Source organism: Dipodomys merriami, unplaced genomic scaffold (genome assembly GCF_024711535.1).
Source record: "Dipodomys merriami isolate MVZ:Mamm:240054 unplaced genomic scaffold, mDipMer1.0.p SCAF_60, whole genome shotgun sequence".
Taxonomy (NCBI): domain Eukaryota; kingdom Metazoa; phylum Chordata; class Mammalia; order Rodentia; family Heteromyidae; genus Dipodomys; species Dipodomys merriami.
In genome coordinates, this window is record NW_027206180.1 from 1,158,210 (window position 1) to 1,184,068 (window position 25,859).

Sequence of the window (25,859 nt, forward strand, 5' to 3'; positions counted from 1 at the left end):
CTACCCACAAGCCTCAGGGGGTCTGTCTGTCCGGCCTGCTCTCTTACACCGGCACTAACGATGGCTGTGAAATGAACCATGTTATGACCGTTTGCGCCGGGCATTTACACAGCCTTGCCTTGAACTCACAGACCGCGACAAAATTAAATATGCTTGAAAGGGTACAACGCTGACCTCTTGCTAGTACTGCCCCCCCCCCCCCCCCCCCCGCAATTGGGACTAGGGCTCAGAGAGAAGGCCCACGTGATCAGCAGACGCTGCCGTGGTGAAGAGACGGTGGAGGGAGCCCATCTCTGCTGCACGGCCAGGCTGGGCAATGGGCCAGGAAGCCACGCAAAGTGGTTTTGGAGGACAGCTTGGGTCTGGGGACACGGAGCCCCCGTGGAGGAGGGGGACAGTGTGGCTCCCCCCGGCAGCTCCAGCCCTGAGGGGTCCAGGGAGGGCGGCCGTGCTCCCATATGGACCCCAAGTGTGTGCCAGGGCCTGGGTACTGCCCCCTCTCCCCACGGGCCGAGGCCTTGCGCGCCAGCTCGCGCAGATGCAGGCTGAGGCGCCGCCGCCCCTCGCTGCACAAAGATGGAGTGGGGCGAAGCTGCTGCTGGGCGGCGGCAAGGCCTTGTGGAGCAGGTTTCTGTCTGTCAGGGAAGCCGCCCTTCGCCCGGGCGCCAGGTTCAGGAAGGCTGCTCGGCGCATGCGCGGCCGAGCCCGGCCCGGGGGTGACCGCGCAGGCGTGTCTCTCTCTGTTTCAGAGGGCCCCTCCCACAGGAAACCTCGCAGTGACCCAGCAGGTACCCCGCTCCCGCGCCACGGCCCGTGTGTCACACTCTCTCTGCGCCCTTTCTGCCCAGCACACCCTTCCTCCCAGTCCTTGCAAATCCCCTGCCCGCAAAAATCGAAGGGCTCAGACATTTCGTTCAAAACAGCGGGGCCTTGCCACATCCACACCCCGTCCTCCTGCGGCCGTCTGTCGGCAGGGCATGTGTCGCTTAGATTTTTTTTTTCCTTACCTTTACGCTGAAGTCATTCCTCCACGGTCAGGATGCCGGGCGGCGCCGCTGCCTCGCGCAGGGCGAAGAAATCCACGTGATAAACGCGACAAGCCCGCACTCACTGTCTGTGCTGCAGACTGGGCGTGGCTTCTGCCCAGCGGGTCCCGGCCTGACCCCAGCCCACAGCCTCCCACAGCTGCGCCTCCACCGCTGCGCTGAGCACCTGAGCACGTGGTGCACGTGCGTGCGTGCGGGCTGGCCACGCCCCCGCTCCTGAGCATGTGGTGCACGTGCGTGCGTGCGTGCGGGCTGACCACGCCCCCGCTCCGGGCCTGCATGCGCTCGGGGGAGTGGGCACCCAGGGCCCAGCAGGCGGCCTCTGGAGGGGCCTCTTCTTGTAACCGAGCTGGATTTAAACTAGCCCAGGAAAGGCCTGAAGCCAGGACAGATCTGTTGCTGAGATCAGAGGCCAGGAGATCCCTCAGCTCTTCTGACAAGCCAGCAGCGCAGTGCCAAGAGGCAGTGCCCCTTCCTCTGCCCTGGCGAGCCTGCCCACCTCAGATGGGGGGGCAGGGGGCGTCCTGTGACTTTAGCACAAGGGTGGCTGATGTTCATTTCCACACCTCGAACTTCTAGAACCTTTTCTCAGTGCTGGAAAGAAAGGGGCGGAGAGTTCCTTTCCTAATGGAGCAAAAGTCTAGGCATCTCCCCGTGCATCTGGGGGCAGGGGTGTGTGTGCTTACATTGGGAATGGCTACAACTCTTAAGTATTTATTCCTGATCGCTGTACAGGCTCCTAGTGGGGCCCCCTTCTCAGAGATCAGGAAATCTCCGGGTCTTGCTTACGCCTCTGGTTTTACCTGTCTGAGCTGTTCCTTTGATTGGAGGGTCTGTCTACGGGTGAGCTCATCTCCTGTCTTCTCGGCCCAGTCTTCCTGCACTGGAGTGGGCGCTTAGATGGCCTAGAAGGAGTTAAGGCTTGTCCTCTGACTTGGGTCAAATGGGGCCTGATGGACAGAGCCACAGGCTATGTTCAACCGTAAAATTCCACTGAAGTTGCCAACAGAGAGGCTAGTGCCCAGTAGATCCGCTTCTAACCCCTCCTGCCCACGTCTCCCTCCCACCCACCTTCCCAGGTTTAGCCCTTCCTGTGAAGGCAGGATGGGCCTGGATAACAGAGCGAGATGGGCAAAGGTCTGAGGAGACAGGGGCAGCGAGGACAGAGGCGTGTCTACCTGCTGGGGCTACGAGCACCTTGCATTAACATGTAATGTACCAGCCGGCACCAGTAGCTCATGTCTGTAATCTGTGCTACTCAGGAGTCTCAGAGCTAGGGATGGAGAATCAAAAGCCAGCCTAGGCAGACAAATCTACAAGACACTTTACCAAAACAGACATTCCTGTTGGCTCAAGTGGTAAAGAGTACCAGCTTTGAGTTTTACTCAAGCTTGGGGACAGTGCCCAGCCCTTCGGTGCAAGCCCCAGTATTGGTGCGCGCGTGCACACACACACACTCACACGAAGATGTAACTTATGTAGCTAACCAAAACATGTTCACTGAGCTCCTACTTTATACCACGCGTGACACATCCATCCAGACACAATCCCCACCTTTGGGGGATCTGGAGAGGGAAGCTTCGTGCGGGTAGGGGCGCCCCTCCCGTGTCTACCACCCATCTCATCACACTGCTCTGGCTGTGAACTTTCAAATCAGCTGAAAGCCTCGCCCTGTCCCCTTTGCCTTCTAAAGGGGGGGGGCTACAGCACAGCAGGTTGTTCTATTACCCCCCCCAAAAAAAGATAGGGGACTTAGCCCTCACCTGCCCTTCTATTCCAATCCCAGATTGTAGGAACTAGGGTCCCGAGCATCAGATGACCAAGCCAGACAGTTTGGAAAGCAGACAATGCCCCTGATTAGTCGCGGCGCACCCCCATACCTTAGGCTCTGCCAGGGTTTCTCACCCTGGGCGGACTCTTCTCTGCTGACTGTTGGCATTTGGTCTGGACGTCTCTGCTTCTTGTAAAACAAGCGGGAAAGAGAGGGCTAAAGCTGGGCGCCTCTTCTGCCTCCAACCCACAGGAGAGGAAACGAGACGGCGTTCATCCCTTCCAGAAGGTCCGGAGGCCGCAGGGTTATCGAGAATGCGGATGGTTCCGAGGAAGAAACAGAGTCCAGGGATGGAGACTTCAACGGCATGAAATCCAGCGAGTGAGCCCGCCAGGCCCCGCAGACTCTGGTCCGTCCTCGACTTGCAGATGGCCCCCGCACCCCTCACCACGACCACGCCGGCACCGCCCCCGCCGGCTGGGTTTAGAAGTCCATCGGGAGACGCGGCCGGCCTCCCGCTGACGGTGGCGCGTGCCCCGATGGCCAGTTTTGGGCACAACACAGGTGATAACCAGTCACCGGCGCTGGGTTTCCATGAATTGGGGGGTTGCCAAATGGGCATCACTGCCCTCTCACGGCCCCAACTCATTTCCTCCCTGCGGACCCCCCAACCTCTCCAGAAAGACCCTTGCTTAGGAATTTTTCTTCCCCTGCCCTGCCTGTCACGCCTCAGACCACACAGCAAGCGCCTCCTGTAGTCTCGGGAATTAACGCGGGAAGCCCAGGGCTCAGGCAGAGATGCCACACTATCTTGCTTGCATCCGGATTGTACTTGCCGACACGTTCACTAATAAAAGGTTCTAAGTCACCAGAAAGGTGGTGGGATTCTTCTGTCCAGCCCTTTTCTGCAGAGCAAAGCACGGGGGTGGGGGGGGGACACCCCCGGCAAACCCCAACAATGACAGGAAGTCAGGGCTATTTGGTAAACTGGGAAACTGAGGCCTGAGGTGGCGATCTGGTGGAGGGTGGGGCTCATCCTGGTGGCACTCCCCGACCCGTGTGAGGCTCTGGGCTCCGTCCCTAGACAGCCCAGGCAAGAAGAAAAGGCACAATGGGGAGCAGCGGCTCAAACCTGTGACCCCAGCCACGTGGGGAAGGCTGGGCCAGCCCAGGCATAAAAGTTCACAAAACCCCATCTCAGTCAGTGGCCGGGTGTGGTGGTGCATGCCTGTTATCCCAGCAACAGGAGGAAGATGTGTGACCGCTGGGCACAGTGGCGTGAGCCTGTCATCCTCAGTGGTTCAGGAAATCACAAGTAGGAGAGTCAGAGCCCAGGTTAGCCCTGGCATAAAGCCAAACTACAACCCTGAAAATAACCAAGCCGGGCACCGGTGGCTCACAGCTGTGAACCTAGCTACTCAGGGAGCTCTCAGGAGGATCAAGGTTTGAAGCCAACCTAAGCGGAAAAGCCCATGAGACTCCATTTCCAATGAAACAGCAAAAAGCTGGGCTGGAGGCACGATTCAAGTGGTAAAGTATCACTCAGAAACAAACACATTGTGTCTGCTCAGAGCCCCAAATTCAGACCCTATTATGGGTACCAATCAATGTAAAAAGGAGCTAGAGGTTTGGTTTACATGGTTGAACCCCAATTTAGCACCCCTAGTACTGTCTCCCCCTCAAAAGGAGGGGCATGAAGCAGCATGACTGCCTGAAGGCTGCACTGGCTGCCAGTGGCCGGGGCACTCACCCAAGCCCTTGAATGTGACTGAGGACATCAGTCCAGACCCAGCCCCTTCTGAACACCACCACCTCCACTGGCGGAAAACCCCGCGCCCTCAGGTGACACGTCACTGTCCAAACGTCAGGCTCTGTGGATAACAAACAAGTGAATTTGTGTTTCCACTTGGGTACCTCATTCTGTACACGCAAACAGTTCATCGTCACCCCAAACCCCCCAAGTCTTCAGCTGCTCTAGTGTGAACCTTGTCCATAACCCATCCTTGTTGTGATATATAGATGTGACTTTCACTTAAAACAACGAATCAGCAAACAGCTTCTGTAAAAGCCAGACAGTCAACATTTCACATTGGCAGGTTACATCTGGTTTGTTACATTCACTATCAAAGAAAAAAAAAGCAACAGCACTTAAAAACATAAGAGCAAGCGCATGGTGGCAGATACCTGTAATCCCTGCACTTGGGAAGGAGGCGGAGGATCACAAGTATGAAGTCAGCCTGGACTTCACAGAGAGGCCCTACCCACACCCCCCCTGAATAGCCATTCTTAGCGCCGGGGTCCTCGAAAACAGGCCGAGGCCCTTGCCGCCTAGCACAAGCGTCTGGACAGACATGCGTCAGGAAGTTTCCATTCCACACATGATCCCTCAGGCCAGCCCTGCCCAGGACGGACGAGAAAACAGCAACCAACCGCACAGACAAAAGACGCCACAGCACCACCCAGGGCCCAGACCCCGGGTGACACGCGCACCCGCGGAGGCCTCTTAAAAAAGCCCATTTCTGATTTCCACATCCACATTTCCCACTTGTGAGCGGCGGCCTGAGCATCTCCTGACCACACCACAAAGCGGCTGAGCGCAAGTTTCTCTTCATTTTATTGTTCCTTAAAAAAAGAGTCCACCTTTGTGCCAACAAGGGTTCGCACATTTTAGGGGACAAACATCCTCGTGAGGAGCGTCAGCAGCCTTGAAGGGCCCCGGCCCCGACGCAAGGTGGCCTCACCTGTCCGGTCAGTGTGGGTGACACACAAGTGCGTCCCAGGGCCAGGGGGGTGACGGCGCGCATGCGCTGTGACACGTGTGTGTCCCAAGGCTGGGGAGGGCAGGGCGCTGGCGTGGCTCCCGAGCCCGGGGCCGCAGAGCCAGCAGGCCCAGGGCCAGGGATCTTGGACCGGCGTGTGACCTGCCCGGCTGAGTCCTGCTGCCGCGCTGCCCTTCCGCTCGGGACAGCCAGGGTGGCCGAGTGCAGAGTCCCCACAGGCCTGGGCACCACGGTCAAGCATGCGTCCACAAACCTCGTGAGAGGCAGATTCTCAAGTACCAGAGGTGCAGGAGCGTTCAAAGAGAGCCCACACCGACCAAGCCTCCTTCGCACCACACTCCTATACAGGCCACGACACCCCATGGGGGGCTGGTTTGTTCTGGAAGGCCGATCCCTCTGGGTGGAGCCTGGGAGAGGAAAAGGGGGTGGGGGATGTGAAGCACATGTCCCTCTGCAGGAAATGGGGGACATTAGACTCGGGTGCCCATGATGGGGTGGCTACCTATGCTCTGGAACCTTCCCTGGGGCCTCACAGACAGCAAGTAGGGATGGTGACATTGTTCACAGGGACAAAACCAGGGCCACAACTGATGCCCGCAGTGACTGACTTGGGCCACACAGCACAGGGCGAGCTAGGGAGCAATGACTCTTAGTTCTCTAAGAAGGAAGTAAAAAACCAAAAGCGGACAGGCAGGAAGGTGAGTGGACAGGGCGGGAGGTGTCAAACGCAAGACAGACAGACAGACAGGCAGGCAGACAGATGGGGCTCCGGCTCCCTGGTCCTAAAGCAACAGCTTGACCACACCCTGGGCAGACGGCAGCGCAGGTGATGGACTGGAGGGCGGCTTCCCGAATTCCAGGCGTTTCCCCAACCTTCAGACAGAGCAAACCACATTTAGGGGACAGGCTAAGCCAGGAGTGACAAGCCACCAGCGCCCACGGGGTCGGAACACTGAAAGTTGGGAGCTGGGTCTCCCAGGCCTCAATTTTCTCTCCTGTGGAAGGAAGGAAAAGAGGCTGGCCATCAGGTTCTCCAAGGTCACATCCCCAAGGTCAAACAGCGAAACCCTGGCCTAGGAAGCCCAAAGCCAAGCAGGGCACTGGTGGCTCACGCCTGTCATCCTAGCTGTTCAAGGAGGCTGAAATCAGACGATTCAAGGTTCAAAGCCAATGAGGCCTAACTCTACCTCAGGCGGAGGGAGCAGCGGCTAAGGGGAAGGCATACCTATAGATTACGTCACACACTGATGATGAAGCCGGGCACCGGACCCACACCTATAAGCCTAGCTACTCAGAAGGCTAAGATCTGAGTCTCAGATCTCAGTTCAAAGCCAGCCCAAACAGGAGAGTCCATGTGACTCATCTCCAATTCACCACCAAAAGGTCATTAGCGAAGCTGTGGCTCAAGTAATAGAGTGCCAGCCTTGAGCAAAAAAAGCAAAGCCAGAGTACCCAGGTCACAAGTTCAAGCCCCAGCATGGGCACCACCAACAAACCAGATGGTGATGAATGGGGCCAGCCAGGGGTCCCCGAAGGAGAGCAAGGAAAGGTACTGACCCTTTCTCCCCCAAAGGCACACTGGCACTACTGGGCCGCCGGTCACCGCTGTCTCTGCTCTTGCTCCCCCGCCCCGAGGCTGGGCCACTCGTCCGGTTTGGGGACTGATCGTACATAAAGTTCCGACAGGACGCCAGCTTCGACTCCAGGGCCTGGAGAGAGAAGGAGGCAAGTTACAGACACAACTCCCCAGCCCCACAGCTGGAAGGGTAAAACCACACAAGCCACATGCACTGCCGGCTGGGAACACACGGGGACCCCAGGGGCTCACAGAACTCCAGGCTCAGAAGCACCAGGGAGCTTCCTGGAACACTACCGAGCCAGGAAACAGGACATCAACTTTGGGGACTGTTCCCTCTTTTGTTAAACCTGCATAGAAGGGCAGATTTGCACAAGGACTTGATCAGAGCTGGAGGAAACAGAAGAGGCAGCGACGCCATGTCTCGCTCAACGAGCCCGCTCTGCAGTACACCCAGAGGCCCACTCTCCAGACAGAAAGCCAGAGCCCAGCCCACACCCAGGAGAGGAATGATATGGCCTCCCAAGCGTCATTTGTAAGAATAAAAGAAGAATCTGGACAGAATGCCTAGCTTACTGTTTCAGCATAAGAATCGCTCCCTGTAATAACCATGAAACCCGGGGCGGGGGGGGGCGCGGGATCAGGTTATTTATTCTGGACTTACAAGATGTTCCACTGAACTGTGAGACCCTCCCCCAAGACAGGGGAGGGTTGTTTTTGGTTTGTTTTTCCTTTTTAACACAGGATCTCACTACATAGCCCAGGGTGCCCTCAAACTCGGTGCTGCTGCCTCACTAACCAGAGTGCGGGAATTACAGGTGTGCCCCACTGTGCCCAGCAGAAAGCTATTCTTAAATTGCCTGTTTTTTTTTTTTTTTTTTCAAATCAAGACCAAACACACCGTCCTATTATCTCAATCATGAAGGAAAAATGGTTTGAAAAAAAAAAAAGATACCCCTATTTGGATGTCATGGTTCATGTGTATAATCCTAGGTACTCAGGAGGTTGAGATCTAAGGCTCAAGGTTTGAAGCCAGCCAGGGCAGGAAAAGTGCTTGAGACTCTTCTCCAATTAACCACAAACAAGCCAGAAGTGGAGATGTGGTTCAAGTGGTAGAGCACCAGGTTTGAATGAAAAAGCTCACAGACAGCGCCCGGGCCCTGAGTTCAAGCTCCAAAACTGGTACAAACAAAATAAAAATAATCAAAAAGATATCCCCAAGTGCTGAGCTGGAGTTGGCTTGGGAGCAATAGAAACATCTGGAGACTGGTTAACGACGCCCCAGGTGGCTGAGACTCATGAGGAGAGGCCCTGGTAGAATGAACCCCTCCGTAGCCTGCAAGACAGGAGAAGACACAGGAGACCCCCTGGAAGGCGCTGCCTCACCCCAACTTTCCGCAGCAGGTCTCCCACGATGTTGAGGGCTGAGATCCGGGCCGCAGGCGTGAGTGGAGTCCCACTGTGGGAGCTGTCCAGACCTGGGGACATGACAAACTCACGTCACACACGACCCACGGTCCAGTCGGTGTACTCACGCCTCTGAGGGCAAACCATGGAGGAGGCTGGGAGGGGAAGGAGGGGGAGGGGAAGGAGGGGGAGGGGAAGGAGGGAGAGGGGAAGGAGGGGGAGGGGAAGGAGGGGGAGGGGAAGGAGGGGGAGGGTTTTGGAAAAGGGGAAAGGGGGAGCCAATGTCATCTCTGTCACTCCCAGTGTGTCCCAGTTCACTCAGGAGTTAAACGGACAAGGTGCCGAGGCTCTGCTGATGATCAGCTCTGAGTCTTTGAAAGGATTAAACATTTATTTTTACACATTAATCTTTTTTCTTGTTATCTTCCACCAGTTGTACCAAGAAGTTGTCATTTAACAAAGCAGTGTAAGAATACATCTTGGGCAAGGTCACTCCTTCCAATGTAACGTTCTCACCCATCCCTCCCCCTTGCCACTTCTTCCCTCCCTTTTCTTAATATTGGAGGATAAACATTGGATTCAGGAAGTGGCGCTGTAGCTCAAGTGGTAGAGCGCTCACCTTGAGCTGAAGAGCTGAGGGGCAGCGCCCAGGCCCAGAGTTCAAGCCCCACGACCGACAAAAAACAAAAAAAACAAAAACAAAAACATTGGATTCATTTTTTTTTTTTTTTTTGCTGGTCATGGGGCTTGAACTCTGGGCCTGGGCACTGTCCCTCAGATCTTCAGCTCAAGGCGAGTGTTCTACCACTTGAGCCATAGCACCTCTTCTGGTTTTCTGGTGGTTCATGGGAGATGAGACTCTCGGACTTTGCTGCCTGGGCTGGCTTTGAATCATGATCCTCAGATCTCAGCCTCCTGAGTAGCTAGGATGACAGGCGTGAGCCACCTCTTCTCTTCACGCATCTCTCTCTCCCCTTGACCCCACCCCACCCCTTTGTGTACCAGCTTCCTGGTGTTCTATTTTGCTGAACTTTGGTTTTTTGTCGTTCTGAGAAATGACACTATTTGAGATCTCCTCTGAATTTAGCGTATTCCAGTTACTACACTTGTATACCACCCAATGTATTCACTTACAATTTTACAAGGGGAAATATGCAAATTTTGTCTGTCTGGGCATGGCTTACTTTTCCAAATCTTTCCGTTTCTTTACAAATGGTACAGGAAGTGGCGCTGTAGCTCAAGTGGTAGAGCGCTTGCCTTGAGTTGAAGAGCTGAGGGACAATGCCCAGGCCCAGAGTTCAAGCCCCATGACCAACAAAAAAAAAAAAAAACAACAAATGGTACAATATCAGCTTTATGGCTTGGTTTTGGTTGTAGCAGGGATTGAACTCAGGGCCTCAGCAAGCAGTCTACTACTTGAGGTGCGTCCCTAGTCCTTTGAACCTTTAGCTATTTGTGCCAGTCCTGGGGCTTGAACTCAGGGCCTGGGTACAGTCCCTAAGCTTTTGTGCTCAAGACTAGCGCTCTACCACTTGAGCCACAGCTCTCCTGTTTTTTATTCCCTATTAACTATAGATAAGTCTCACAAGCTTTCTTGGCCAGGTTGGCTTTGAACTTCAAGCCTCAGATCTCAAGCCTTCTGGGCAGCTAGGATTACAGGCATGAGCCAGTAATGCTTAGCTAGCTTTATTTATTTGTTTATTTCCAGTCATAGGGCTTAAACTAGGCCTGGGCTCTGTCCCTCAGCAAAGCAAGCGCTCTACCTCTTGAGCCACAGTGCCACTTCCAGTTTTCTGGTGGTTCATTGGAGATAAGAGTATCATGGCCTTTTCTGCCTGGCTTTAACCCGTGATCCTCAGATCTCAGCCTCCTGAGTAGCTAGGGTGACAGGCGTGAGCCACCAGTACCCAGTTTTGTTTTGTTTTTGTTTTTTTTTTTAAGATATGGCTTTTTTTAGATATGGTTTCCTGCTTTTTCCTGAGGACCTTCGGGCCACAATCTTCCCATCTCTGCCTGAGGATCTGGGACCACAGGAATAAACTACCAGAGCTGGCTTTCAGTGAATGGACAGGTCTGCCTTGCTGGACCGGCATGCCGGCGTTCCAGCATTCCTTGCGGCAGCATCCCCCTCTATCGGCGTTTGCGTTCTTTACTGCGGACTCCACCGCTCCCTCTGCCCTCACCCCCAGGACCCTCCTCTCACTTTTCATTCTGCACTGCCACACTGGCCCTTCAGATTGTTTCCTGCTGCAAAACCCGGCCCAAGTCATCCCTTCCCTCCTCTTCCCCCCAACCAGAACACAGCCCAGGTCCTTGCTGTGGAAAGCTCTGTAAAGCAGAGAGGATCCCTACCCCTTCTGAACGTCCCCGGTGTGTTTAAACAAGAGGCAGGGCCTCGCTGGGCCACGGGAGTGGAGGGCACGGAGCCCGTGGCCTGCACTGCTGTGTCGGTCCTTTCCGTCTCCACCACACCGGCCATGGGTGTCCGTGGCTTCTCTTGCTTCTGCTGTACAGCCAGTTCCTGCCGCAAATCTATGTGGGAAAAGGAGCCAGAAATTCAGTCCCTGTTTTTGGGATGGGAAGAGCTACGCAGGCCAGATGAAACACTGCAGATGGAGAAAAATCCTCAGGGGAAGGAAACCCACTCAGCTTTGCCCGGCAGGTGTGCAAGAACTAAAGGATTTTTGAGTTAAAAAAAAAAAAAGTTAAAAGGTTTTATCAAAATAGATGGGGTGCCAGTGGCTCATACCTGTAATCCTAGATACTCAGGAGGCTGAGATCTAGAAGGTGATTTCCATCCAGCTAGGGCAGAAAAGTCTGGGAGAGTCTATCTCCAATTAATTAACAATGCTGATAGAGGTATGGCTCAGGTGGTAGAGTAGCAGCCACTAGCAAGCAATCCGAGCATGCTCGAGGCCCTAAGGTCAAGCCTTTGTTTTTAATTATAACAAGTCACAAAAAAATGGGCTGGCAAGTTAGCCAACAGACTTTCTGCCCCACAAATTGAGCATCAAGCTCTCTTGATGTGTGACTCATGTATGGGTAGCGTCTTTCTTGAAAGGATTTCTTCCCAGACGGGGAACTCCCCAAACAAGGGCGGCATCTCAGAACCCCAAAACTTTTTCATCCTATAGCTTTGTCTGCAAATGCTGAAGATGACAGGGGCTGGACAGGGGCTGAGGCCATAGTACCTGATGTTGGCAGAAAGGGGGAAAGGGGGTCACACTGATGAAGATATAGAACAGGCCAAGATCCCTGACCTCTGGCTTCATCCTTCAGTCTCTGGACAGATTCTAGAAGATTCTCCTTCTCGTCAAGTTCACTCTCCAAGAAGGCATTTCTTTCAATGGCTTGATTCAGGCGCTGTTCAAAGTCTTCAAGAGACATGATCGTGGCTCTGGGTGAGAGAAAGGCCAAGTTACCCAGAGAACAATGGCGTATTGTGTCGGTTGCCAGGGCCCAAGTCTCTTGGCCTTCTGGGGGGTCTCTTTACCTGCCCAGAGGGACCTGTCAGTGCTCAGGAGGTGCACACGTGTGTGTGTGTGTGTGTGTGTGTGTGTGTGTGTGTGTGTGTGTGTGTGTGTGTGTGTGTGTGTGTGTGTGTGTGTGTGTGTGTGTGTGTGTGTGTGTGTGTGTGTGTGTGTGTGTGTGTGTGTGTGTGTGTGTCAGTGCTCAGGAGGTGCATGGTGTGTGTGTGCGCACACGCGCTCAGGAGGTGCATGGCGTGTGTGTGCACCCAGGCATCACCCTGCACACTCAGTGCTGACTAGAAATCAGCAGCCTGCATTTAATAACTCAGAACAAACCAGCTTGCACCTCTTGGTGACTTAACTGTTAAAAGTTTAAAAAGTTCCCAGGGCTGAAGGTATGGCTCAAGAGGTAGATCACCTGCTTAAAAGGCACAGAGCCTTGAGTTCAAACCCCAGTGCCAAAAACAAACAAAAAAAAGCATTTGCTGGGAGCTGGTGGCTCATGCCTGTGATCTGAGGACGAGGTAAGGGTTTAAAGCCAGCCTTGGCAGGAAATTCTGTGACACTCTTATCTCTAACCACCACAAAAGAAGCTGGAAGTAGAGTTGGGGCTCAAGTGGTAGAGTGAAAGGCTAAAGGACAGCATTTAGACTCTGAGTTCAAGTCCTAGTACTGGCACCAAACAGTCAAAAAAAAAAAAGTTTCAAACATCCAGCCACTGTCTGGCTGAAGTACTGTCTTCACACAGACATTCTCCTGGCACTTTGGTGGGAAAGTATGAAGTGCTGTGATGAAAACATCCAGCCAGGGCTGGGAAGGTGGCTCAGTGGTAGAGCGCTTGCCTTGCATGCATGAGGCCCTGGATTCGATTCCTCAGCACCACATAAGCAGAAAAAATGGCTCAAGTGGTAGGGCGCTAGCCTTGAGCTGAAGAGCTGAGGGACAGCGCCCAGGCCCTGAGTTCAGGCCCCACCACCACCACCAACAATAACAACAGAAAATCTGGCCAAGCTCATCCTTGTCACCTCAGCTACTCTAGAGGCTAAGGTCCAGATGATCACTACTGTTCAACGCCATCCCAGACGGAAAAGCCAGGAAGACTCCAGTTCCAAAATAACCAGCAAAAGAGGCAGCGTGGAGGCATGGCTCAAACGGCAGAGCAACAAAACCCATCACAGAGTAGTGGATTAACAAATAATTATTGTACTGCACATCACCAACTGTCCAACAGAAGACAAAGAGACATGTCAAAACAAAAGGAAAACAAAGAACAAGGATTGCTGTGTCCTCGGGCAGAACAATGCCCAAGATCTAATGTCACTTGAAAGTGGCAGATGTCAAGCAGTATGCCTGGGCCTGGGAGGGGGAGGGGAGTGGCTAGTTTTATTTGCCTGAATTTGCATTTTGAAGAGTGTGTGTGCGTGTGTGTACTAGGAGACTGAACTCAGGGCCTGGGCAATGCCCCTGAGTTTTTTTCCCTCAAGGATGGCACTCTTCTACTTGAGCCACAGCTCTACTTCTAGCTTTTTGGTGGTTAGCTGGAGATTAAGGCTAGTGGTTTTGTCTGCCTGGGATGGATGGCTTCGAACCCAGATCCCCAGCTTCCTGAGTAGCAAGGATTCCAGGTGTGAGCCACAGGCACTCGGCAACGTTTGCCTTTTTAAAGCAAAACCTCTATCCTGGTAGCTGGGAGTCCATTTTTCTTGTGTATGTGTTGGATGCACAGATACCTGCACTCCAGCACAGCATCAAGCTAGTTAGGCTAGCTGGTCCCTGCAAAGGTGTTACACTTTGTAGGAAGTGATACTTTGTAGGAAGTGATCCTAAACTTTGTAGGAAGTGATCCTAAACTTTGTAGGAAGTGATCAGCTAAGTGAAGGAAATACAAACAGCTGTGTCATTCTCAAGACAACTGCTAAAAAAAAAAAAAGTGAAACAAAAAACAAAACAGAAAAAACAACAAACCACTCTGAAGGCAAAGGGAATGTCCCGTTTGGGCCTGAGCTGTGTCAACATGTCCCTTTGTCAAAGCCAAGGGAATAGCACACTGTAGCTGTGTGCATCTTAACATGAAGTCATTCAGCTAGAAATGTTGTTTCCTTAAATGATACGTATTTATGGACAGAGAAATTTTAAGTTTTTTGGTGGTTTTTTAAAGTGTCTACAGCCAGGTGCAGTGACTCACGCCTTATAATCCTAACTACTCAGGAGGTTGAGATCTGAGAATCAGCCCGAGGAAGGAACGTCTATGAGACTCTTATTTCCAATTAACTTGAGCTGTAGCTCAAGTCTGTAAAGTACCAAGGTTGAGCAGAAAAGCCAAGTGAGAATGTGAGGCCTTGAGTTCAAGCCCTATACTAGCAGACACACAGGAAGAAGTGCCTCTAGTCAGAATCATCACCATGAACGCAATTATCTTGCCAAACCACAGAGCAGCAGTTTGAGAAATCCTGTTCTTTAGCCAGACACAGTGTTTCATGCCTGTAATCCTAGCTACTCAGGAAGCAAGAGATAGGGAGGACTCAAGTTCAAGGCCAGCTAAGCCAAAACTTCAAGAGGAAACCCTGCCCCCAAGCTTTGCTAACAAAAACCTGGGTACAGCCAGGCGCTGGTGGCTCACGCCTGTAATCCTAGCTACTCAGGAGGCTGAGATCTGAGGATCACGGTTCAAAGCCAGCCCGGGCAGGAGAGACCGTGAGACTCCTATCTCCAAATCGGAAGTGGCGCTGTAGCTCAAGTGGTAGAGTGCTCGCCTTGAGCTGAAGAGCTGAGGGTCGGCACCCAGGCCCAGAGTTCAAGCCCCACTACCGACAAAAAAAAAAAGCTGGGTACAGTGGCACACGCCTGTCATCTCTGCTATTTGGGAAGTGTGCAGACAAGGCGCATAGAAGGACTGTGGTTCAGGCCCCAGCAGAATGTGAGAGCCTATCTGAAAAATAACTAAAGCAAAATGGGTTAAGGGTTTGGCTTAAATGGTAGAGCACTTGCCTAGCAAGCATGAGTTCAAAAACTATTACCACCCCTCTCCCTCCCCACAGTTACTAAGTATTCTTTTTGAAAATGCCTCCTTCCTGAGCACAGGCTGGTGGCTCTTTCGGGAATGTTCTTGCCTTGCCTGACAATCTCCTACCAGTGGCCAAATTAACATATCTTATGCGTTCTCTCACGGCCTGGACCCGGAACTGCTCTTGACAAAATCTGATTTACTGCCCACTGTCCACTGAGCTCTATTAATGCACGCGGGCCTGGCAGCCCACCTCCCCCGCCCTGCTCACCGCTTGGCTCTCTCCAGGTCATCGTTGGCTTGCTCCAGCTCCCGGATGTACTTCTGCAGCTGATCTTTGATCGCCTTCGTCTGCGCCAGGTCGTCCTCCAGGGCTGAGATCTGCCGGTAGCCTTCCGAGTGCTGCAGCTCCAGCTTCTCCTGAAGGACAAGATCCACCCACACTGTGTCGGAGACAAGCTCAGGCCCCGTCTCTTCCCTGCTGGTCTCCTGGGGGGCCTGCGCTCCCTGCTCCCCCACACAAGCACCCTGACTTCTTAGGGGGTCCCTCCCCTCGTTTGATGGCCTTTAGGGGCACCTCCTGGCCGTCATCCATGAGGCAGGGCTAGACCTCCTCATCCAGTCTCCTCTGATGCTCAGACTATCTCCCCACACACCTGCATTGGGGGGAGGGAGGAGAAGGACGTGGCAGGTAGCCGTCCTGTCCTCACCAGCTGCCTCAGCCACGTCCTGACTGCTTCCTGCCTCCTGGTTCCCATACCTGTGCCCCTGTCCCATTCCAAAACTGCTCCCTGCTGCCACCAGCTTTTTTTGGGGCCAGTCCTGGGACCTGAACGCAGGGCCTGGTAGTGTCCCTGAGCTTCTTTTGCTCAAGGCTAGCACTCTACCCCTTGAGCCACAGTGCCACTTCCAGCTTTTTCTGTGTATGTGGTGCTGAGTCTTCATGCATGCTGGGCAAGCACTCGACCACTAAGCCACATTCCCATCCCCCCACCCCTTTTTTTAAGCCAGTCCTGGACCTTAAACTCAGGGCCTGAGTGCTGACCCTGAGCTCTTTTTGCTCAAGGCTAGGGCTTAACCCTTGAGCTATAGCACTTCAGATAAGAGACTCTTGGATTTGTCTGCCATAGGCTGGCTTTGAACCATGATCCTCAGATCCCAGCCCTGAGTAGCTAGGATGACAGGCATGTACCATCAGTGTCCAACCCCATCAGTCTTTATTTAAAAAAAAAAAACTTAAGATGTCCACAGGCAACGAAAGTTCCACGCAGCCTTGAAGCCGTGTGTGTGACTGGACACACCATTTCACACACTGGTACCACTGAGTGCCAGTGATTAGCTGTGGCTGCCGAGCCCTCACATCAGGATGACCACAGGCAGCCTCTTCAGTACCTGGTGCTGGGAAAAATGGACGTACACTGTACTGGACTAAAAGTGCATCCCGATCTGTCACCTGACACCAGTATCAACTCAAAATGGATTGAAGGCCTCAACGGCAGACTTGAAACTTTGAAACTACAAGCAGCAGGAGAAACATTAGAACTTACAGGCGGAGGCAGAAATTTGTTGAAGAGTCCTAGGGCCTCAGCAAATAGGAACAAGACTTGACAAATAAGATGACACCAAAGTAATAAGTTTCTGCACAGCAAAGGACATAGATACAAAACTAAAAAGACAGCCAATGGACGGGGGGATCTTTAGTGATTATGTTCAAAAGATACAAGGAGCTCAAGAAACCCAGATTAATAACCTAATCAATAAATGAGCAAAGGAGCTAAAGAGACTTTTCAGAAGAAGGGTCAATAAACACAGGAAGAAATGGTCAACATCCTTGGCCATAAAGGAAATGCAAATCAAAACCACCCTGATTCCATCTCACCCAGTAAGATGGTCAGCACGGGGAATACAAACAACAAGGGATGCTGGCGGGGATATGGAAAAAAAGGAACTCTACTGCATTGTTGGTAGGAATGTAAACTAGTGCAATCACTCTGGATGGCAGTTTGGAGGTTTCTCACAAAACATAAAGTCTATGATCCAGCCATACCACTCTTGGGCATCTACCTAGACTATTACTCGTCAGGATACGGTAAAGACATTTGCTGCATTAGTCCATGTCCAATGCTGCATCCTTCACAATAGCCAAGTTGTGGAAACAGCCCAGATGCCCTCTAATAGATGAGTGGCTCAAGAAAATACCGTACATATACACAATGGAATTTTATTCATTCATTTGAAGGAATATCATGTCATTTGCAGAGAAATGATGGGCCTAGAATAAATGATATAAGCCAGGCTCAGAGACTAAGGATACATTTTGTCTCATATGAGAAAGCTAGATCTAAAATACAAGTATGTATGATAACACATACAGGGCTCACTGCTTTTACACACTAACAAACTGACTAAAGGAGAATGAACTTAGGGAAGAATCTGAAGGCACAACTCCTCTGAACAACTAAACACTGTTTATCAAAATTAATGCCAGGAAAGTGGAAACACATTTTAGGGAATGGGCAAAGGGGGGTGTACAGGATTGGAGGAAGGGTGAGGAAAAGTGGGCATTGTATTCAATGTACATTTTGTTTTTTTAAAAATGAATTATGGCTGGATACTGGTGGCTCACGCCTGTAGTCCTAGCTACTTAGGAGGCTGAGATCTGAGGATTGCAGTTCAAAGCCAGCTCAGACAGGAAAGTCCATGAGACTCTTATCTCCAATAAATTACTCAGAAAAAGCTGGAAGTGGCTTTATGGCTCAAGTGGTAGAGCACTAGCCTTGAGCACAGAGAGGCTCAGGGACAGTACCCAGGCCCTGAGTTCAAGCCCCAAGACAGGAAAAAAAAAAAAGTTATGTAACTTGAAGGTGCAGATGGTTAGGATGTAATGAAGGATGACTCTGACCAAGAATCATTTTCCTCATAACCTGACTTACAGAATTGTAACCCTTCTTTACAACTACTTAATAATAATAAAAAAAAAAAAATAAGAGGGCATCAGGTACTTAGTGTGACAACTGTCCTAATTTGATCCAAGACACTTCAGCAGAGGGGAAATCACAAGGAACATTTGGGAGAGGAGAGGGGAGGAGAGAAAGAGAAGGGAACAGCTGTTGTCAATTACCAAAGGAAATCCAGTGATTGGCTATTGCTTTCCAAGGGTGGAGACAAGTCGAGATGAGTCTCAGTGATTGGCTGCTACCTACTACATCAACCAACATTCGTTACATCTGTGCTACCCTTGGCTGCTGCACAATGCTGTCTTACTTCACAGGTGTTGGAATCAAGGCTCCAATAACTAGCCCAAAGTTAACTGAGCCAAGGTCCAGGCCAGGCCACTGGATGCTGACCTGGGCACTGGTGGCTCACACTTGTAATCCTAGCTACTCAGGAGGCTGAGGATCTGAGGATAAAGGTTCAAAGTCAGCCTGGGCAGGAAAGTCTGAGACTCATTTGTGAAAAAGCTAAGGGATCAGTCCCAAGCTTCTGAGTTCAAACCCTAGCACTAGCACAAAAACCAGCAACAACAACACAAAAGATGCCAAATGGCCCTAAACAATTTCAGTGCAAGTCAGTAAGGGGGCTGACCATTCCTTGTTTTGTTTCTCGCCTCTCTGTCTCTGCCTTCTCTCGTCAAGTACTCTTCCCAGATTCAAACAACACAAAACACAAAAGGCCCAAAATTTCATTTGAAGCCTTAAAGCAAAGTCAAGTTCCTCTTTCAGACTCAGCTACAAACACACTCCCACCCTCCCAAGAGCCAGGAAATGATGTCATGGTGCCTGATGCCAGAGTGGCGAGGCAGGGGCCCCCAGACAAAGAAGCCGGCCAGGGACCCAGTGACTCACCCGACTTGGGTTGGGGTGGGTGACGACAGGAAGGTCACCCCACACCATCCTGCTGCTGGAGCCCTTCTGACGCTCGTGTCCTGGCCAGGAGCCGAGCGTGCGGGCCTGTCGTCAGGAAGCAGCAGCCCAGACCCCTACTCCCAAGCACACAAGGGCTCGCGCGTGCGCGCATGCACACACATGCTCACGCATGCTCTCTCCCACCAGCCAGCACCCATAGCCAGACAAAAGGGGATGGACCGTAAGTAATTAACCTTGATTCCAAAACAATTCCAAGAGGGAGACCTCCCCAGACAAACACGCTCAGCTATGGCCTCAGAACGTGTGATCTGGATCCGTCACAGGCCTCTGTATTTTTGTCATGCGCCTGACTCAGCTGACGTGACTTAGGTGACTGGCATTGCTGGTGGCGGCACCACAGGTTTGGATGTCTGCCCTCTATCTCGGCCCTGTGACCAACAGGTCCTCTGAAGGTTCAATAGTTCTGTCTAGAAGTACTTGGGGACCTCTTAGCCTCACCAAAACACAGGCACACTGCAAAGCTTCCCTTCCTTAGTGCAGGGCAGCCGCAAGGCCCCCCTCAATTGGAGATCTAGGACTCCAGGTGGGACTTGCTTGGGCAGTGATCACACCCTTCCTCCAGGCCTGTGCTAGGAGTGGGCAGGGTTGTGTCTTCAGCCTGTAGGGCTCCTTCTCCCAGCCAGCCCCACTGGGCAAGTGGGTGATCCACTCACCTAGCCCTGCCCCCCAGCACTGCCCCAAGCTCCTCACCTTGACGGCTTCCAGCTCCATCCGCAAGCGACTGTTTTCAGACAAGAGGTCTCGGTTCCTGGTCTCAATCTGTTGCAGCTGGGTCTCCAATTCAGCTTCATATTCTCTACTTCCCTCCTGGAATTCCCGGAGTTCCTCCTGCGTGTTCTCTGCCCTGCAGCAGAATTCCCAGAGGTTCAGTAAGAATTTACTTATTTGCTGGGTGCTGGTGGCTTATGCCTTTAATCCTAGCTACTCAGGAGATCAGGAGATCTGAGGATCTGAGGAGCCTCAGTGATCTGATGATCACAGTTCAGAGTCAACCTCGGTAGGAAAGTCTGTAAGACTCTTATCTCGAATTAACCACGAGAAAACCAGAAGTGGCTCAAAGTGGTAGAGGATTAGCCTTGACCAAAAGAGCTCAGGGACAGCACCTAGGCCCAAAATTCAAGCCCCATGACTCTCTCTCTCATACACACACAATACAAACACACAGACACAAACACACTCACATACACACACAGGTTAAAAACTTATTTGCTGCTAGTCCTGTGGCTTGAATTCAGGGGATGCAGTCCTTTGGCTTTATTGGCCTAACATGGTGTTCTACCACTTGAGCCAAAGCTCCACTTCAGCTTTTTGGTGGTTAGGCGTAAGAGTCCCAGATACTTTTCTGCCTGAACTGGCCTTGAACCTTGGTCCTCAGATCTCAGCCTCCTGAGTAGCTAGGATGACAGGTGTAAGCCACCTGTGCCCATTTTTATTGTATATTAATGTGTACTGGGTGTTGTATGAGCCATGGAGCAATGCATCTTTACTACTATTTGTGCATGAAAGATATAATTTAAACAGGCTGAGTGACTTGTCTGCTGGTCACATGAGACATCAGAAGCAGAACTTGCACCTAACTTGGGAATGACTAGCTCCAAAGCCACTTCTTAACCAATTCACTTAATGCCTACTCATTTTTTTTTTTTGACCAACCTGTAGGAAATCTACAAGATTTTGTAGCTTCTTTCAGACTTACTTCCATGTCTGTCTCTAGAAAGCAACCAATCAGTAAATGTGAACTTATCACTTCCTCATCCTCTGTTCTCAGAACACCACAAACCTCGGCCTGCCTTTAAGCCCTACATTGTCAGGGACTTTCCACTAATCTAAGTGCAACCAAAAGTATAGGCACTTGACAGTGGCTCCCGTCCATCATCCCAGCTACTGAAGAGGCTGAGATCTGAGGATCACAGTTCAAAGCCAGCCCAGACAGAAAAGTCAGTGAGACTCATTTCCAATTAACCAGCAAAAAGCTGGGAACTGGAGGCATGACTCATGGTAAGTCATCAGTCTTGAGCAAAAAGAGCCAAGCGAGAGCATGAGGCCCCAAGTTTAAGCTCCAATACCAGCATAAAAAAAGAGACAGACAGCGAGAGTAACTAAGAAAGGGCCTGCTATGGTAACACACGTCTATAATCCCAGTATTCAAAAGACTAAAGAAGGAAAATTGGGAGTTCAAGGAGAAAGGAAATGGGCTAGAACATGACTTTGGATATGTGGAGATCATAAAACTCCTTGAGAAGAAAACTGCTCAATACACAACCACCCCACATCCTCATACTCCCCAGCTCTCCCAGACATAGGCAGTTGCAGATTTTCAGGAAAAGTTCTTTCCCCTAGAGGAAGATCTGAGCAGATCAGGCTTACAGGTCAGATAAGATCCTTCTGAACCAGGAGGCGAGAGGCTGCACCACGGGATGGTGAAGGGCCTCAGCAGGCAGGTCTAAGTTCTGCTCCGCTCCTCACGGCTATGGCCCCAGGCAGGTCATCTGCCTTCCCTGCAGCTCAGTGTGCTTATCTGCAGAGAGCCGTGACAAGTTCCCTCACAGGCTGAAGGAACAACAGGTGTGCCCCTCACGGCCCACACAATAGGCCCACAGTGCACAGTAAGCCTGCAGCAATGGGCCAAGAGCAGAACTTGCAGGACTGACCTCTGCTTGTAGGTCATCGCCAGGTCTTTCCAATAGGTGGCCTCTTCCTCCTGGGAGCTGAAGGTCCTTCCCGGGTCCTCCATTGTGGAGATGGCACGTGTTCACGCTTCCTGTGACATAGTGTCTACAAGGCAAGGCTTTCAAGTTATTATCCAGGCCAGGATAGACAGATGATTTTCAACAGAAGAATTAAATCAATAACCCTGAACTTCATGGTGGATTAGCATGCTAACATGTGAAAATTAAGACAGCCTGACACTGCTAACATCCAAGGGCTTAATAGCATGTTGTATGTATCATTCCATGAGTATTTATTGAACACCCACAACGGAACCTAGGGATCCAAGCAAGATGTCTCCAAGGTCCCTCCTTCCTCCTTAAGGGGCCTGGGGGAAGGAGGGGAGGAATCACATCCAAATTGCATGTAAATGCATGCAAATCATATGTAAATCATTCAGTAGTATTGACATTCAAGAGCACATACTATATTCAGAGCATATTCTTCAGTGTGTCTGGATATAGGCATGCATCTAAAAACCACCACAATCAAAATCAGAAGCATCTCTTCGGTACCAGATAGGACATCCCAAACTCAACCTCACGTACGAGCGCAACAAGAAATGAACAAGAATAGGAAAGCAACAAATGGAGGAGAAAGAACTGAACAGGAGAAAAGGGAGAAACAGCCAGGCTTGGGAGAGAGGCTGAAGGTTGAAGAGAAGTAGAGACACTGGGCAGATTAAAACAGAGAAGTCAAATCACACAGCCATTTTTCTGCCTTGTTCAAAAATTTCGTAGTAAGCCAGGTGTGGTGGTAGATGCCCGTAATCCCTGCACTCAGGAGGCAGAGGCAGGAGGACTTTGGGTAAGGCCAGCCTGGGCTACGCAGGAAGACCTAGTCACAAACAAACAAGAAAAGAAAAACACCGAGCGGCAACGGGAGCCATGGGAGGGCTTCGAGGAGGGCGGCAGATGGGCTCCTCTGCTGAAATAGCTCAACCTGGAGGAACCCAAAAAAGCAAGGGAGGTGGCCTGAATTAGAAGTGAGAAGGAGGATGGAAGGAGGAGCCACGGACTCCAAAAATATTTAGAAGGCAGAACTGGCCAGGCATAGTGGTGTGTGTGTTGGCAACAAAGTGAGATCCTCTTTCAAAAAAAAAAAAAAAAAAAGGCAAGTGTCCTGGATCTCACTTATTACATTTGATGGGAGAAAGAAGGGAAGAAGTCCAGCACCGGGCCAGCAATCCCCATCGGGAGGGGTGGAAAGAACCAGCAGGCTCATTCTGGGGGGGGGGGGAGTGGGGGTGACGGGGAGACCACACACCTTGTCTAGGCTATTCTCACATGACCCAGGCATGTTTAGATAAAACTGAGGATCGAAACCCCACGGATGTGAAACCTGAGGTACCTGTGACAATGGGAGTCCCTGTAGTCTCCTCTCTCCTTCCTTGAGCCAGAACCATGAGAACTTTCATGGGCACTGTATAGGGACCGGAGGAAGGCCAACACTAGAGAGGTGGGCAGAGAAGGAAAATGCCATCGGAGATGGGAAACAGTGAGAAGGATAAGAACCAGGAGCTTGCTCTCCTGGAACATTCCACAGCAACAGGGATGCGAGAGAGATGCAAGTGAGATAAGGACTGGAAATTCAGCCACTGGCTGTGTCAGGAAGAAGAGCTACGCCACAGAGGAGAGGGAGAATAGACAGTGGGGATCAGGATCAGGCAGGTGGTGGTACACCCCTGCAATTCCAGCTGAAGGCCAAATGGATCTCAGGTTCAAGGCCAGCCTGGGCTACATCGCAAGACCCTATCTTGGGTGAGTGAGTGAATGAATGAAATACTGAGCCAATGACAAGGATAGCCCAATGAGTGTCCAGGTCCGGGCCTCTTGCAGCTATCCGGAGAAAGCCTTTCCATTACGTAGATAGAAGCGTTCCACTGTTCTTACTTTCACAGAAGAGACTGCGGCTCAGAGTGGAACCGAGAGAAAGGTGCTGCTGACGAGAGAGAGAAAGAGACCGAAACAGAGAGGGAGAAAGGAGGAGGGGGGAGAAGGAGAAAGGTGAGGGGGGAGAAGGAGAAAGGTGGGGGGAGAGACAGAGAAGGAAAAACAGCAGGGAGAGGGAGTAGGAAAGAGAAAAACACTAGAACTGATGATACCATTTCAACAAGGGCAGACGGAAGGGTATGAGCGACATGACTCCCTGTCCTGGCACAGGGCCCAAGGTTACCTTTCCACCACAGGCAGCACTTGCTGAATATGGAGAGAAGAATCTTATTTGTGGACGTTGTAAAGAGTAGAGCTGGGTTTGGTCCAGTCCCTAAGCCAGCCGTTGCCTCAGTGGCTAACGGTAATCACCAAGGTAAGGAGAGGTGCGGAACCCAAGCCCACCTCCCCACTCCCCCGTCCCGCTGTCAGGTCAGGGGGAGTCCCCAAATCAAGACCACGCAGGTGTGTAGACATGAGCACTGTGTGGGTCGGACCCTGGCAAGTTTGTTCCTGAGCACAGTCTCCGTGTTGAAGCAAAGGAGGTCAGTTTGCAGTCGGGTGAGGTGCTGAGGAATTTGGAACAAGGTAGACTGATGTTTCCTTCATTTGGAAGAGAGTCATACATAAGGCCCAATGTCACCACTACGTTGATAAACATCTCCCACCTCTCAGGACCCAGCCACACTATCATCTTCCTTAAGGCCAAGCTTGCTCCCAACCCCAGGGCTTTTGTACTTGCTGGTGTCTTGGCCTGGAATGTTTCTAGAATTACTGGGCTTTAAACTCAGGGCCTTGTATTTGCCAGACAGCTGCTCTATCACTGGAACCACAAGCCTAGACCTTCATAAATTTCTGTGTGTGCTGGTACTGGGGCCTGAGCTCAGGGCCAGGGTGTTATCCCTTAGCTTTTCCTTCAACATTGGTGTTCTACCTCTTGAGCCACAGCTCCACTTTCCATCTTCTTGGTGGTTTAACTGGAGATAAAGAGTCTCATACCCTTTTCTGCTTGGGGCTGGCTTTAAACCTCAATCCTCCAAATCCCAGCCTCTAGAGTAGCTAGGATTATAGGTGTGAGCTACCAGCACCCAGCTACAGTGACCGAAGTTTCTTAATGCCCTCTTGCCTGCTATGGCAGATGTATTTTGGGGGCTTCTAATCTGTTATCATGGCCACTGAGGCTTAAGACTTGAACGGAATGCAGGGGACATGTTTGGGAGGCACATTCTGTTGTGACAGAGCACGGAGCTGAGAAGGGTCTGGTTTTGAACTTCGAGACCTGGACAGTGTCAGAGCATGCACAAAAGGACAGAAGGCACAGGAATGACACTCCAACCAAGCTCTGTGGAACGAACATGCTAGAAGCAGAGAGGGAAGCAGCAGCTGCACCTCACTTAGTTATGAAACCACACTCTTAAAAATACAAGATTTTTCTCTTGCCATGTGGGAATGTCCCAGAAAGTACTTCCCCATGGTCTCTGCCGTGGGAAACAGGCGAAAGGACTCACGAAGTGCCCCTTCACGAAGGGTGGCTTCCTCAGTGTCGTCATCGCCTGCTATCTGGCATGAGCTGCACATTTAATGTATTTCCTTCAAAGGACATGAACCTCTTGAAGCTTTTCTATTCTAAGTGAAGAGCAAAAACAATCGCTTTGTTTCTTAGAAGCAGACTAGAGCAAAACATTGTACCTTCTGGCCATCATAAGTGAGGGTTAAAGTGAACAGATCCAAGTATGAGTTGTCTTTTGTAGGTCAAGTTCAAGGACCAGGCTTTTTTTTTTTTTTTTTAGTCTGGTCGTGGGGCCTGAACTCTGGGCCTGGGCGCTGTCCCTCAGCTCTTCAGCTCAAGGCTAGCGCTCTACCACTTGAGCCACAGCGCCGCTTCCGGCTTTTTTCTTTTTTCTTATGTGGTGCTGAGGAATAGAACCCAGGGCCTCATGCATACAATGCAAGGCAAGCACTCTACCACTGAGCCACCTTCCCAGCCCAAGGACCAGGATTTTTAAAGACCCTAGAGCTAAGGGCTCATGACTGTAATCCTAACTACTCAAGAGGCTGAGATCTGGAGGACCAAAGTTCCAAGGTGGGCAAAAAAGTCTGTGAGATTACATCTTTCTAATAAAATGCAAGATGGAGGCAGGGCTTAAGTGGTAAGAGTGCCAGCTTTAATTAAGAAAGCTGGAGAAAAAAAAAAAGCTGAATGAGAGCATGAAGACTTAGTTCAGGCCCCAGTACCCTC

At 51.4% G+C, this 25,859-nt stretch overlaps 2 protein-coding genes across 11 annotated transcripts in view; one reads left to right on the top strand and one right to left on the bottom strand.

Annotated features, from left to right (window-relative positions):
* The window catches only part of LOC138814507 (myosin-11), a 56,334-nt gene extending 52,642 nt beyond the window's left edge, over window positions 1–3,692 (top strand). For 2 of the 4 annotated variants that reach the window (XM_070003410.1, XM_070003411.1), the window contains 2 exons: window positions 750–788; window positions 3,070–3,156. In XM_070003410.1, the coding sequence (XP_069859511.1) occupies window positions 750–780 (31 nt within the window). In that variant the 3' untranslated portion in view covers window positions 781–788; window positions 3,070–3,156. Of the gene's footprint in view, window positions 1–749; window positions 789–3,069 lie in introns of all 4 variants that reach the window. The other 2 variants (XM_070003408.1, XM_070003409.1) reach the window with 1 other exon arrangement.
* A 1,716-nt stretch (window positions 3,693–5,408) lies between these two features.
* LOC138814508 (nuclear distribution protein nudE homolog 1) overlaps window positions 5,409–25,859 on the bottom strand; it is a 28,376-nt gene continuing 7,925 nt past the window's right edge. For 2 of the 7 annotated variants that reach the window (XM_070003415.1, XM_070003412.1), the window contains exons 2-10: window positions 21,632–21,755; window positions 19,671–19,824; window positions 15,326–15,474; window positions 11,841–11,977; window positions 10,933–11,112; window positions 8,560–8,651; window positions 7,155–7,306; window positions 6,403–6,470; window positions 5,409–6,004 (exon numbers count right to left, since the gene is read on the bottom strand). In XM_070003415.1, coding sequence (XP_069859516.1) covers window positions 5,514–6,004; window positions 6,403–6,470; window positions 7,155–7,306; window positions 8,560–8,651; window positions 10,933–11,112; window positions 11,841–11,977; window positions 15,326–15,474; window positions 19,671–19,824; window positions 21,632–21,714 — 1,506 coding nt within the window. In that variant the 5' untranslated portion in view covers window positions 21,715–21,755 and the 3' untranslated portion in view covers window positions 5,409–5,513. The other 5 variants (XM_070003413.1, XM_070003417.1, XM_070003416.1 and 2 more) reach the window with 5 other exon arrangements.